The 14,698-nt window shown below is 40.2% G+C and overlaps 2 protein-coding genes across 8 annotated transcripts in view; one reads left to right on the top strand and one right to left on the bottom strand.

Moving 5' to 3' along the window:
• Positions 1-10,817, bottom strand: part of ACIN1 (apoptotic chromatin condensation inducer 1) — a 39,161-nt gene extending 28,344 nt beyond the window's left edge. For 3 of the 7 annotated variants that reach the window (XM_065940690.1, XM_065940691.1, XM_065940695.1), the window contains exons 1-5: positions 10,481-10,807; positions 9,014-9,079; positions 7,002-7,113; positions 6,458-6,577; positions 185-273 (exon numbers count right to left, since the gene is read on the bottom strand). In XM_065940690.1, coding sequence (XP_065796762.1) covers positions 185-273; positions 6,458-6,577; positions 7,002-7,113; positions 9,014-9,079; positions 10,481-10,792 — 699 coding nt within the window. In that variant the 5' untranslated portion in view covers positions 10,793-10,807. Of the gene's footprint in view, positions 1-184; positions 274-6,457; positions 6,578-7,001; positions 7,114-9,013; positions 9,080-9,877; positions 10,021-10,480 lie in introns of those variants that run through there. The other 4 variants (XM_065940693.1, XM_065940692.1, XM_065940696.1 and 1 more) reach the window with 4 other exon arrangements.
• Positions 10,818-10,996: 179 nt separating this feature from the next.
• C7H14orf119 (chromosome 7 C14orf119 homolog) lies at positions 10,997-13,937 on the top strand. Its single transcript, XM_065940699.1, has 2 exons — positions 10,997-11,129; positions 12,831-13,937. Exon 2 carries the CDS (start codon positions 12,832-12,834, stop codon positions 13,258-13,260), a length of 429 nt encoding a protein of 142 aa, XP_065796771.1. The 5' UTR covers positions 10,997-11,129; position 12,831; the 3' UTR covers positions 13,261-13,937.
• Positions 13,938-14,698: the final 761 nt, after the last annotated feature.

The following is a 14,698-nucleotide window of genomic DNA, read 5'->3' as shown; positions in this document are numbered from 1 at the left end:
AAATCTGAAGGCTAAAGCAGATATAAATTAGGAAACACAAAATGAGAAAAATATTAAGCAAAGATGACTATACACAAAGCTGGAAAGAAATCAACTCTGAAAATAAGTTGAGGGAAGAGGAGGAGTAGATATCCAAAGCGTTTCATAAAGAAGTGAAGGATACTTTCAGAGACAATAGAGTTACCTGTCTGACTCTGGAAGATCGTCTTTCTCCCTTCCTTGGTTTCTCATCATCAGATTCACCTTTCTCTTCAGAAATAGAGGCGCTTTTTCCTATCAAATGAAATAAAACCAAGTCAGACTTACAAACACAAACATTCATACAATACTGCTTTCTAAAATTCAATCAATCAAAGCATATGAGCTGGTCAACACACATCTGTATTAATTTCCCCAATCTCTATGTGGAAGAAGACCATATGAAGCCCTAAAAGGTCAGGACATGTTGATAATTCCTGCTATGCACATCTGGAATGTTTCACTATCTCAAAGCCAATTCACATATTACAAATAATTCAAACAAATGTAAAATAACTACCAGGGGGTTCAAATTGTCTATCACAAAGTACATTTATTTCTGTTAAATGTTTTGTCACTGAATCAAAATTAAAGACTTCACTGTGTTCAGTGTGACTTTTTTGGACTGCCTATTGCCACTAGTTTTGACCAAAATCTCATGATTAATACACTGGTTTGTAAAACAATCATCTCATGATTACTTAAAAGAAATGATTTTCAGGGCCCCAAGGTTCCTATAAACTTCTTCAAGCCAACTGGACAGGGCTGTGGAAACAGGCCTTCTCTCAATTGTGTTTTATACATGGAACTCAAGGTAAGATTATTTTAAAGAAAAACAAGTTCAACTATTAAAAGCAAGCTTGCAAATCAGCAATGTAGGCCATTCCAATTAATAACTCCATGTAAAACTGGAAAAAATGTTCACTTACGTTCCATGTAAATCACTTGAATAATTTGGGTCTCAGTGTCTTGACAGAAAATGGAAGGGAGGGGCTGGAAGATCTCTACGTTTCCTACCAGTATTAAAATATTACATGGAGTAGAAATGCAAATATTGATGAGAACCAGTTTAGAAAACAGCCTAAAGATAATTACGTTCCAGATAGGTAGAATACAGTACAAAAGGTTTAAATGATGCACAAACACCTGTTCTACACCAGTATTTAAACTAGTGCAAATAATAGCAGACGGTGTGAGAGAAGTTTTCTCTCTTATTTCTATATTTCAGCAATCTAAAGTGAACTAGTCTTGGCTCCTGTAACTAAAACAAACTTACAAAATGAACTAGAAGACTGCATATACTTTATAAAACTTTATTCTATGATCACTTGATTAACAAGACCTCTGAATATATACCATATATATACCATATCTAAGTTAGAGAATAAATACTTTTTTGCACACATAGGGGAAAGAAGCTGATTTATTGTAGTTTAAGAAGAAATTTTTAAAAAGGCAGATAAACAGGTAGAGCATAGAAGAGTTTTAGGGCAGTGAAAATACCCTGGTATGACACTCTAATGATGGATACATGTCATTATACATTTGTCCAAACCCACAGAAAGACATCAAAAGTGAACCCTAAAGCAAGTTATAGACTTCAGTGATTATGATGTGTCAGTGAACATTCACACATTGTAAGAAATGTACCACTCTGGTGTGCAATGTTGATAATAAGAGAGGCTATGCATATGTGGGAAGAGTAAAGGGCACATGAGAAATTTCTGTACCCTAGCCATTTTGCTGTGAACCTAAAACTGCTCAAAAAAAAAAAAAAAACTTAAAAAAAAAAAAAAAACAACAAAAACACTATCCAGATGCTCAAGAATTTAAAAAAAAAAAAATTGGAGGGAAGGTAAAAATTTAAATATTGCACATTTCTTAAACTTATCTACAGACAAAAGAAAATTCTACACCAAAATATCAGTTACTGCTATTTTAGTTTGTGGGACTTATGGTGATTTAAAAACCTGTTTAATGGACTTCTACGAGAAAAGAATCTAAAAAAGAGTGGATATATGTATAACCAATTCATTCTACTGTACACCTGAAATGTAACACAGCATTGTTAATCAACTATACTCCAATTAAAAAAAGAAAAACCCTAGGGAACTCCCTGGTGGTCCAGTGGTTAGGACTCAGCATTTTCACTGCTGGGGCCCGGATTTTTTTTTTTTTTAATAGTTCTACCACTTTATTGCTACCAACCCATTTCCCTCCACCCTCGTGCACACATGCTCAGTCATGTAATCTCATGGACTTCAGCCCGCCAGACTCCTCTGTCCATGGACTTTTCCAGGCAAGAATACTGGAGTGGGTTGCCATTTCCTTTTCCATGGGGCCCGGATTTGATCTCTGGTCAGAAAACTAATATCCCACAAGCCATGCAGCACAGCCAAACAAATAAATAAAATAAAAGCACCTGTTTTCTTCCAGTTTTTCAAAAACTTTTCTAAAGAACACAAGCTACTTTTTGTAATAAAACAATCATTTTAAAAATGATAAAATCCTATACTCTGGAGGAAAAATCTACGAAAGAGATTCTCCTTAAATACTATAAATACTATAAACAGAAAAAATTCACAGGTCTAGTCATCCCAAGTACTTGCTTTTATCACTTCAAATTCTATAGAAGAAATATTCGGAAAAGGAAATGGCAACCCACTCCAGTATTCTTGCCTGGAAAAGTCCATGGACAGAGGAGCCTGGCGGGCTGCAGTCCATGGGGTTACATGACTGAGCATGTGTGCACGAGGGTGGAGGGAGATGGGTTGATAGCAATAAACTGGTAGAACTAAAAAAAAAAGAAAAGAAAAGAAAAGAAACATTCTCTGCTGTTTTATGTCAACCTAAAAAGTGAGTGTTATAAGCACATATATGCTCTGAATAAATAAATGTGATTTTTAAGAAGGGGGAAGAAAAGTATGCATACAATTAGCCATAAATGTGCTAAACAGGTCAAATAAAACAGTTTCTTAGAGTTATGATTTTAAAATTAAGTATGCACAAGCAAATAGTCTTTATCTCCATCAATTATAGGCTACATACTACTCTATTAGACCATAATGTTACTTTGATATTATAAAACTGCAGTGACAGGATTCTAGACAATCCCTTCTCCAGAAGCACTTGCCTAGTAAGTCATCAAAGAAATGTGGGAAAACTGAGAAAAGTTATTCAGAAAGTTCTGGACATCACTGTTTTGCAAACAACAACAAAAATGACAGCTGGAGGGGGCCCTCAGACATGAAAACAAGAACCTAGTAAGCAATACAAACTATAAGAAAGAGATGAGGAATTTTTCTGAGCTCCTTGTAAGGAACTGATGTGAGGCAGACAAGATTCCGGGAAAGGTGCCATCTATTATGTGCACATGGCCACAGGAGGGTCTTCAGCCTGATGTTACAAACATTTGAAGGAACTGAGCACCCTTAGCAAAGGGTGGAACCAATACTGCTAACAGGTCAATAAATGCATTTCAGGAGTTAAAAGGTAAGTCAGGGTGAACGTAAGATTTCTAAGATTCCAAAGCCAGAAGTCTTCAGGAGAGCAAAAATAGTGTAGAATGTATTAAAGTGAAGAAAGTTTAAGGGCCAGATAGGAGGGAAGTTTCTTCATCCTGGAAAACAAATCCTTCGGCAGGATCTGCAGGACCCAAGTTAGGTAGCTACAGAGATCACAGCAAAGCCTGGGGCCAAACGGTATCCTTGGGTATGAATAAGAAGCAGAAATTAAGAGAAGGATGCCAAACCTAAATCTGACTCATGTTTACTGTATTAGTAACTTATCTAACATTTCTGTGGAATCTCAGCATCCAGATTTAACACAAGAAACAGGAATAAGGGCTAAATGCTTTGTAAGCCAAAGGCTGGTTAAAACCCCCTGAGGTCGTTCGTACCTTTGTTAATCAATCCATATTCTGACTGCCCATTTTTTTTATGTTTTAGTATTTTCCCTAATCTTCCAAGTGTGGTCTCTTTTTTAAAAAAATTAACTGAAGATAATAAGGACTTCCATAAAACCAGTTATGACCTATAAGGGAATCCAGGCAACCTCTGATTATAGAGGGCAGAAAAATCTGAAGAAACTGGTGGAGAGGTAAGAAGTCAAGAAGGAGAGCCAGGGAGGATTTTATAAACCAATCCTTCCTTCCAATTTGGGACTGTGTCTACAGGATGTTAATGGAAGGCTGTTGGAGTATAAGACAAGGATCTTGATTAACTCTAACAGCAAAAAGCTATTCTTTCACTTAGACATTCATAAACTGAGTTCATCAACAGAACTACCAGGAGACTTTTAAAAAATGTAAGGTCTCAGGACTTACACTCCTTGAGATTCTTGGGGCAGGGACCAGGAATTCATATTCTTAAAAAACAGGATCCCCCCCCCAAAAAATCCTCAGGTGCCACTGTTGATTAACAACATATGTTACTAGGAACCTTAATCAAAATGTTACGAAACAAGGAACCCCAAATATCCAAAGCTAACAAATAAACTGGAATCCTAATAGTTTACTGGCCTATGAGCAGACTGACACTGTATACCTGAAACAAACCTAACTTCTGGGTAAATTCCAGGCATTACTACTGATCCAACCAAGCACTGCTAGAACTCCAAAACTACCACTCCACTTAGGACTCTGGCCACATTTTATGCCACATCTATAGTGAAGTTCATATTCTAGCCAAGATCAGAGGTAGAAAAGTTTATGGACAGAGTACACTGAAGAGGATACAGAGCAATTGTTAGCTGGACCCTACAATTTTAACCTACTCCAGTATTCTTGCCTGGAAAATCCCATGGACAGAGGAGCTTGGCGGGCGACAGTCCATGGGATCACAAGAGTCAAACAGGACTTAGCAACTAAATCACCAAGCCACTCTGTAATTTACTACATTCATTTCTAATTTTTCACCTCTTTTCTTTCACCTGCCCCCTCTTTCCCCTCATCAATTATAGCCACAGGCATAGTCCTTCTGATGACTCAAAGCATTGAACAGACTGGCCACCTTCTTCACTCTAAATTTTTATTTGCTTTTTAAACCTACATCTATTTTAGGACATTCCTCATTTTCACTTCAGATTACATTTAAGCCAAAGAGAGGTTCTCTCTTTTTCAAAAGAGTTTATCAGATCATATTCTCATCAAGAAGTTTCAATGGTTCCTCCATTACCTTTAAAATTAAGCATCACCTTTATTCCTATCACTGTGCCTCTGTTCCTTCCTAAAAATACCCTGGTCTTCTCTGTGCCAACTCAAATCCTACCTATTTCTAAGGCTCAGCTCAAATACTATACCTCCTTAATAAAGCTCTCTATAATCTTTCTAGTCCTCAGTGAATTTTTCGTCTTTCAAATTCTGACAGTACACGTGTCTGTACTTGTATGTTATTTAACACATACTATCTTCTATTGTCAGCTTTATGTGTGATTGTCTTCTCTCTCCCTAACAGACTGTACAAGGTGCTGACTCCCCACCACATACTCCAGCATGGAGACATGTATAGAGCAGAACTCAATACATAATTTTTTGGCTTATTTTTATTTGAAAAGGAACACTGACAACTAACATGCATTCTAAAAATATTTTAAAAATGCAATGATTACCTTCCCCATGACCACTAACATTAATAATTATTCAAAATACTTGTTAGTTTACATACTGGCTTACTTTATCTACCTACTATCCACACGTCTTATATACATGTTCTCCTAAAGGGATACTTAGGTAGTTTCTAGAAGACAAAGGCTGTATTTACAGATTTTTGTTTGAGATACTATGCAAAAGTGGGTGCTTAATGCTTTCTAAAATGTGAAAAAATTAATCCTGCCTGAAACAATTTCCACACATTAGGTTTGTATTCCTTGTAATATGCTCACGTAATACTCTGCATTGACTCTCAGCACATAGCATGACTCTAGTTAATTATGTAATAATTTGTTTAATGTCCATCTCCTCACTAGACTGTATGCTTCGTTATAGCAGAGACTTGTCTTTTTACTATATTTCTGGTGCCTAGCACATGCCTAGCATATAATAGACACTCAGTAAAAACTTGCTGAATGAATTAATAAACTGTAGATGTCCATTTGGAAGTATGACTGGAAGTGTGACACAGAATATATATAACTGGTGAAAAGATGAAAACGAGTTGTGACTGCTGCTAATTTAGAGGTACAGTAGAGGAAGTTAGAGGTATACAAGTGAGAAGAAAAATCAGACCGCCTTATAAAATACTCTGAGATGTTAACACAACATTGAAGTGAAAGCAGAATTCAAAAAGGACATAATTTCCATGAAAAACAGATGTCAAATAACACCGTCACAGAACTGCCCTGGGACTTTAATGGAGGCTTAGCATGAAAGGAGGTGTAACTACCTCCCCCCACCAACTACGCAAGATTGTCAAAACAGCGCAGTGGGGAGGGAGATACGTACTGGGTGAATGTCTGCTGAGCTCCAGCTCTGGTCTCTCCAGGCTGCTCTGAAAGTCAGGAGGCAGCAGGGAAGCCACTCCCTCAGGATGGATCATCTCGTCCTCCGACTCAGCTGAAGCTTCTGCAAAGTACAGATTGGGTCGGGGCAGGGAGGGAGTGAAGGGCTCATCATGTGGGAATATGTAGAGAAGTGAAGGACGTCAGGCAAAGTCATGGATACAGAGTATATACTAAAGAGAGCACTGTACATAGAGAAAAACTCCCTGGTTTTTCTAGTCTAATACGTCAAAGGATAGCTTAATTTACGTATAACTCTTCCTGTTGGCAGGAATCCTCTTCTAACAAGATAAAAATCAAATTAAGTGTCTTCTTCCCTGACAAAACGTAAAGAGTAACTCACTTGGATCCATAAACTACCGAAGCAAGTAACTGGCAGTTTCAGCCTGACTTATATTCCTGAAACTGCCTAGTGAAATAGGCCCATCTATTCAGTGACAGGAGTAAGAAGGAAGGACTCCATGTGAGAAGCAACAGTCTGGACTTACCTTCAAGTTCTGCAGCTTCTCGAGCTTCACGCTCCAAACGCTGCCTAAGCAGCTCCTGCTGCTTTTCCAGATACTGCTTTATGAAACTGTTCTGGCTCATTTCCTCGCCAATCTGTGTAGAAGAAATGGAAAAAGATAGTCTAGAAAAGCAAACCAGGAAAAAACTAGGTAGAAAATTCCACGGAGCAAAGGATTATATCTGGACCAAAGAAAGATAATACTGGAGGGCCCTTTTCTAAGCTACTCCTAAGTTGAGGCCCAAAATATATAGCCCTATGATTCACAAAAGATGGCAAAAAGAGGAACTGCACACATAATCTTTTATTTTAAATATTCAGTTCCCAACCAACCGAGATGCACAAATAATTTAAAAAGAAACTCCTATAAAACTATGTCTTTTAAACTAAATTTTTAGATAATCTAAACTATATATCTAATTTTTCCTTTTAATAATATAAAAAAACTGAAGGGAAAAAACACTAGTTCATACTAATTTATCTTTAGTTGACACAAAAGATCAATCTCTACCTATTCGGGAAACATTTAAACATCTCCAAAATTCAATACCAGACTTAAAAGCCTGAAAGCAAGAGACTAAGAAAAGGGATGTCCATTCAGCATTTAGACAGAGTTCTAATTCCATCTTCTTTGGGTGAGAAGAAACCTTTGGTGACAATATTTAAAATCCAGGACTCTCATGTCACTCTTTAGCCCTGCAGCTTTTTCTTCACAAGTCCTCCTCTCAAGAACCTTCTTGCTTAGCAAGTCCTATTAGAACTCCAGAAAAGGGAAAAAACCTGAATACTTTTTTGTCATTACTCATCTTTCCTAAGGATGGTAAAAGTTTATTTTCACCTAAAATAGAGATAAGTCTCTTGGTAGTCATTGGACACTGATCAAGTGTGTGGGCTGAAAGTATTAGAGAATATAAGTATTTGTTGCAAAAATCCTACGTTAATAAAAGCAAAACTTCAAAGACAAAAATGTAATGGGCAAAAGGAATAGAATGGTAAACTGATTAACATGCAGTTTCTGTTTGCTAAAATACTTAACTAAACTTCTGTAAACTAGTTAGATTATGATACTTTCAGCTTAATGAGCTAGTAACAAGGGAATAGGAAAGCTCTCTTGCTTTTCCACAGTATCTTGGGATTTCATCTAGTACCGGAGCTGCACACCATTGCACTAACAAAAACCTGGATTTTTCCTTTAAGTGCATGACACACTATAATGAGGAAACGGTAAAGCTGAAAAGAATCTTAAGAGACTACGTAGTCTAACACTGAAAAAAAAAACCTGGGAATGGTTTCTTTCAAAGAAATCTTATGCAGAAACTCAATGCTAATCTAGCTTAGGAGGGGAATGTGAATTCCTGCTCACTTGGGAAGAAATTTCCTATAGGAAGCCTCCAAAAGCATCTACACAAAATCTCAGCAGTTATAAAACTATGGATCTAGTTCAACCTTTTCTCATCTTACATACAGGGAAACTGAGGAAATCAAGGTCTCCGAAGGTTAAGTTTCTTGCCCTAAGTAACAGAGCAATTAACAATGCTTAGGAGTGACTGCATAGTTAATATTAACAGTGATAATGGTGGATGATCTCCAAAGGACTGATTTCTTGGAAAATTTATGTCAACACAAGAATTCTTCTTGGATCAGGAGGTATTTTCCTATACTGCCATGGTGATTGTCTACTTCATATCTACAAGGACATCAACTACTTCTCTCAAATCAATGTCAAATAAATGACTTCAAACCCTTGCACTCCACTTAATCAACTGGAACCACATCTTTCTGCACACACCATTTCAAGAATGAGAAATTAACTTACAGTTCTTCTGATTCTTGAATTCTTTATCAGAATTCAATTGTCCCAGTACAAAAACATTTTCAACCCAAGGAACTTAGGAAAATACTGGTGAGAAACCAAGCATCAAACATACAACATCATGTCCTTCCATGTCTCTGTGCATTCAGAGTCCAACCCTGGCAATGAACCTTCTTTCTTACCTGGGAATTTGGCTGGAATGCAGCATGCGGGGTTGAGTGTTTTTGTAAATTTTCTAGCATTAGCGCCTGGTATAAAGAAGGGCAAAAGTCAGAAACCAGGAAAAACAAAAGCAAAAAATACCCCTCCCCCAATCTCTTCATCAAATGCAATGACTAACCATACACACTTAAAACTGTACTTTTCCAAGGACCTAAATGCCCTTTACTAATACTGTTCTCATTCATCTTCAGAAGACCCTTAAAGGTAGCCATGGTTACTGCTACCAAATGTACAGATGTAAAATGCAGGCATATTGAGGAAATCTGGCTATGCAATAAAATCTGACAGTGACAGAACCAGTACTACAATCACTATTGTCTTCTGCACTTATGACTAGTGTTCCTCCTAAATCTGGCCCTTCACTTCAAATACTCAAACCAGGTCAAATACACGAAGCCAACATGATTTTGGCCTGAGTGAATTATTTGATCAGTTGCCCAGGATTAGATCTACTCAAGTGAACTTGTATTGTTTCCAAAAGAGTGGCAACTAGATTTACCAAATTTATAAAAATTTCAAAGAGGAGGCTACAGAACAAAATGATACAGACTCCGTAAATCATGTTCTGATCCAATCCACACACACACGAAACTGTCAGCTTCAGTGTAAGCAACGATCTGCCAACTTAACCCTTGAGCCAACCCACCCCCAAACCGTACTACTGGTCACGTATCCTAATTAACCCAAATTAAAACCAAGAGATCCTCACCGTCCCTCCGTTTACACCAAATAAACACACCAATTCATCCGTCTATCTCTTGGCAATCCCACCCTAATCTACTCAAGCAGATTCAAACCCCCCAATACATACCAGCCCACCTCACCTCTCTTATCAATATTCACCAAACTCTTACCCACCCAAATTGCTTCTGGATGATGCCCTATAAAATATACACCTCTGCCTAACCAAGTCCCTTCAAATCAAGATTTCTCTTCATCTCACCTCCTAACCTAATCAAGCAGACATTTTTGCCCTACGCCAATTCTATTCATTCGGATACCGATAACAACCTCATCAACCCCTCGGGCCAACTACATCCCTAACTCCGACCCAGCCCAACTCGCCCCCCTTAGGCCAGCAACGCCGGTGGTTGTAGTGGGATTTAACTCCTTCTGCAGCGCATGCGCCGAAACCACAGACACAAACAAGGAGGGGGTGGGGGAAGAAGGAAGGAGCTTAAGACACTCCAGGAGAGTAGCGCGCACCCTCCCATTTTGGGCTCGCGCCGCTACCGTTAAGGCGGGAACCGGCGCTATTTCTACTCCAGCGCGAGCCTCGCCAACCACCGTGCGCGCGGATCCGGAGGCTCGCGCTGGCGGCCTGAGCTCGCTCGCGCCGAGCCCGAACACTGCGCCTGCGCCGCGGCAGAGACTCGGCTCTACCGGGTCCGCTTCCCTCCGACACCCCGGCAATGCCGTCTCCTCACCCCTTTGAGCCGCTTGACCAGGGCACTCTTCTGCCCGCTCTTGGCTAGGCCTCGCTGCTCCAGTGCGGCCTTCAGGTCGGTCACCCGCAGCGCCTGAAGAGGCTTCCCGTCCAGAGTCACCTCCTCCAGCTCCGCCATCTTGCGTGAGGTACTCGGGTCCGTCCCGACGGCTTCGGGCATCTTCGGTAATTTCCGCCAACGCCCTTCGAACGTACCGAGTTGGCCCCGCCCACTGCCATAGTCAACCCCTCGATTACCACTCAGAACTCCCCGGGTTCCTCCGGAAGTGCTCGGGTGTTTCCGTCTGCACATCGGCACCAATTGGTTCTTTCCATCCTCCCAGCCGCTCCCCCCTCCCGCATCCTGATTTCAGAGCTCGGTTCTCTTCGTCTTACGGAGGTTTTGAAGCGAATCCGTTCGGAAGCTGTCGACTCTGGCCTAACCATAATCGGAATTATTCGGCTATCTCCGGACCTAAGGCTGAGGCGCTGAGGAGCTTGGGTGTTTGGGGCGGGTCCGGGACCGGAAGTGCGTGGGCTGCCGGGTTGGCCCAACTTAGGGTTTTCAGGAAACATGGAAGCGGCGGCGATAGTTGGAGTTTAAACCCTGTTGTGACGGTCTCCGGGTGCCCTGTGAGAGAAAAGGAGAGGTAAGCGGGGTAGAAGTACCTCCCTCCTTGGGCCGGGTCAGACTCAGTGTTTCAGTGCTACCCTTAGTGTGGCAAGCCTCCAACTCTCCTACGGATACAGCTACCGCCTCCCATCTTCCGAATCTCCGCCACTCCCATCTAGGGCTACGTTGCTCTTTGGGACCTCAGAGTGCCAGGTTCCGTGGCCTCCAAAGTGGAAGGTGGCAGCATCGTGTCTCTAGACTTAGCCTATGAACTAATTCTTGATCATTAAACTTGAACTTGCCATGGAAGCTATGCCGCAAGACTCGGGGAAAGTTCTCCTTTTCTCTGAATAAGAGAATAAAATTCCTTTAGGAGGAATTGCTTTTTGTAGGGCCACTGAAAAAGTAACCTCCTTGATGTTTTGGTAGTGAACTGGTCTTAATTTCTTCTGGGTTCCTTTGTCAATAGAAACGCTCCAGCTTAGAGCAGCAGAAACACAAACAGTAAAATGTGTCGTAAACAAGTAGTTTGTTTTCATTGAGACTCAAACTGTGGGATTTGAGAAAGGCTGGTTGACCTCCCAGTTGCATTAGTGATGCTAAGGCCGGTCATCAATAGGTATTCCATTAAACATGAAGGAAAGTGTTCATACATGAATTGTCACAGCAGTATAGCACTTCTTAGGTCCCTAAGCCAGCAGACAAACTAGACCGTTTTCTCAGTCCTGAAAAAAACAATTGGCTGCTGCTTCTGTTTTTCTTACTCTGTTACCTCATTTTGGACAAGGCACCCTCACTAACTGTGCTCTTGTTTTTCCTGATGCTTTACAGGAAATATAAGAAAATAGTACATTTATAAAGTTCTTATTTCAGAGGCTACATGCACATTGCAGAGAAGGCTCTTTCACTGTATAAGATTTTTTCTTTTTTTCTTTTTTTATTGTACTGTTGATAGCTCAGGAATGATTAGCATCTGGGTCTTGACCAGCTGCTTGGTAAATTAAAAAATGTGTACCTTTTTTTCATTTTAGGGAAGATGTATTAGACCAGTATTAATCATTGGTTTTTTTTCTTTACTCAACCTGGAACATAGAATTAGGTGGGAAAAAATGAACAAGGGATGCTTTGGTTATTTTTAGATTCTTTGTAGGAATAATGGAGAGAGGCAGTGGTTGGGGAGGGTAATGGGTTTAAAAAAGAGGAAAGTTATAAACTAACACATATATATGGAATTTAGAAAGATGGTAACAATAACCCTATAAACAGAAAACAGAAAAAGAGACACAGATGTACAGAACAGACTTTTGGACTCTGTGGGAGAAGGTGAGGGTGGGATGTTTCGAGAGAACAGCATCGAAACATGTATATTATCTAGGGTGAAATAGATCACCAGCCCAGGTTGGATGCATGAAACAAGTGCTTGGGCCTGGTGCACTGGGAAGACCCAGAGGGATCGGGTAGAGAGGGAGGTGGGAGGGAGGATCAGGATGGGGAATACATGTAAATCCATAGAAACAAACAAAAAAAAAGGAAAGTTGGCAGATATGAAATGAAGTTATTCTTGGGTGCTTTCTGTAAGATAGTTGGATAATAAATAAAGGACCCTGTTGTTTTTCTGTAAACCAAATTGGTGAAAAGTAATAGATGCTGGTTGAGTGCTGTAAGATTCCATGTTGTTGGGAAGCTTTATTTTCATTTTTCTATCCAGAGAGTACATAACAGTGCTTTTATGTTTCAGGATGCCACTGGAATCATCTTCCACTTCAATGCCACTATCCTTCCCTTCTCCCTTACCCCCAGTACCAGACAATATTTCTAACTCCTCTCCTCCCCCAATGTCTTACATCACTTCCCAGGAGATGAAGTGTATTCTTCACTGGTTTGCCGGCTGGTCAGGTCCTCAGCGTGAACGTTTCCTTGGGGACCTGGTAGCTAAGGCAGTACCGGGAAAATTACAGCCATTGCTGGAAAGCCTGGAGCAGCTTAGTGTGTCTGGGGCAAACCGACCACCTTGTATCTTTGAGTGCCAGCTACGTCTTTGGGATCAGTGGTTTCGAGGTTGGGCTGAGCAGGAACGCAATGAATTTGTCAGGCAGCTGGAGGTCAGTGAGCCAGACTTTGTGGCAAAGTTTTACCAAGCAGTGGCTGCTACAGCTGGTAAAGAATGATATTAAAAATCAAAGAAAAAAAAAAAACAATACCCAGAGCTAATGCAACCATGGCCACAACTTTACCGTGAGGACTTCAAATATGTCACTCAAAGATCTGGAGATGGTGTCCCGATCAGCTGCCTGATACTACCTGACAAGCACAGGCCTGGTGATTTCAACAGCCTGTCAACTGGACTCCTGCTGTAAGTGTCTTCCATCTGAGCAAATCCAGATCAGCAGCCTGTTTCCTAGCTTACTTCAAGAATTTAAAGACTTTCTTTGCAACTATAACTGAAAGGAATCTATACGTTATAACTCAAATCTATCACCAGCCCGGCCTGTGGTGTATCAAGTAGAGCATTTGTACAAGGTCATGACCTAGCTGGACTTGAATGGCCGGTTTCACCATCATTACCAAATTCTGGCATAATTTTGTAACATCCCCACTACTAGCTTTCCTAGTGATGATTTAGTAAAATTATGGAAAAATCAGGAGACAGAGATATTTGTTCCTCTCCCCTGATGTTTGTTGAATCCAAGTAGCAGTGACTTTTATTTTCTAAAGTGTGGCATCTTTTGAACTGATAGCAGATGTTCCTATCTTGTAAGTTTGCTTTACAACATAAACAAGTAACATTCTTTATACGCTGAAGGATTTATTTTTTTATATCAAAATAAAGAACGAATTTTCAGAACCGTAAGTCTACTTTTTTTTTTTTCATTGCAAGGCTAGTGTAATGTTGATATACAGAGAAAGAGGCATTCTGAGAAAAGTAGAACTTAAGTATAGACATTAGATCAACTTTCCATCCAGTGTCTCTTAAGAAATCATCTCTGCTGTAACCCTTGTCATGCTCCAGGTAACATCACACCTTCTGATCCCTCCACTGGGCCCCCTGTTGTGCACTGGAGCTCTGGTGAATGATAAAAGGGCAGGAGGTCCCACCTGAAGAGTAGCTTCTTTCTGATAGGCCATGGTTCCCAGTGCATCCACAGGAAAAACAACATTGGACAGAATCCCACGGAGAGACCTTGATGGGTCATGAAAGAATTATGGTCCGAAATAACCAAAATCTAGGAATGTAGAGGTAATAATGTGGCCTGGAATAATGACTAGGTGGTGAAGGGTCTTACGTTTATTTTTATTTCTATTTTTTTGAAGTTACTCCTATTTATGTTTCTTTTCTTTTGCTCCCTTGACACTCCTTCAGACCTTCCCTCACTCAGAACTCCCTCAGACCCTCTCTCACTCAGCTATTTTCTTTTTTCCTACCTTTATTTTAATATCTAGATCTCCTAAATGGTAAGCTGAACAGGAAATCAATAAGAGGGTATACACAACCTGAAATGAATGAGACCAAGATCCAAGACTGCCAGGAACTTGATTTGTTGGAAGGTGAACTTGGCAGCAAGGGAAATGACAGGGGAAGAGCTAGACAGTGGTGTTTAGGCAAGT

This window comes from Muntiacus reevesi, chromosome 7, assembly GCF_963930625.1.
Source record: "Muntiacus reevesi chromosome 7, mMunRee1.1, whole genome shotgun sequence".
Taxonomy (NCBI): Eukaryota; Metazoa; Chordata; class Mammalia; order Artiodactyla; family Cervidae; genus Muntiacus; species Muntiacus reevesi.
Note: the sequence above shows the minus strand (reverse complement) of the source record. Positions and strands in the feature narration are given on the sequence as shown.

Excerpts from the sequence above, each read along its gene's own strand:
- C7H14orf119 (XM_065940699.1), top strand. The coding sequence starts at position 12,832 with ATGCCACTGGAATCATCTTCCACTTCAATGCCACTATCCTTCCCTTCT.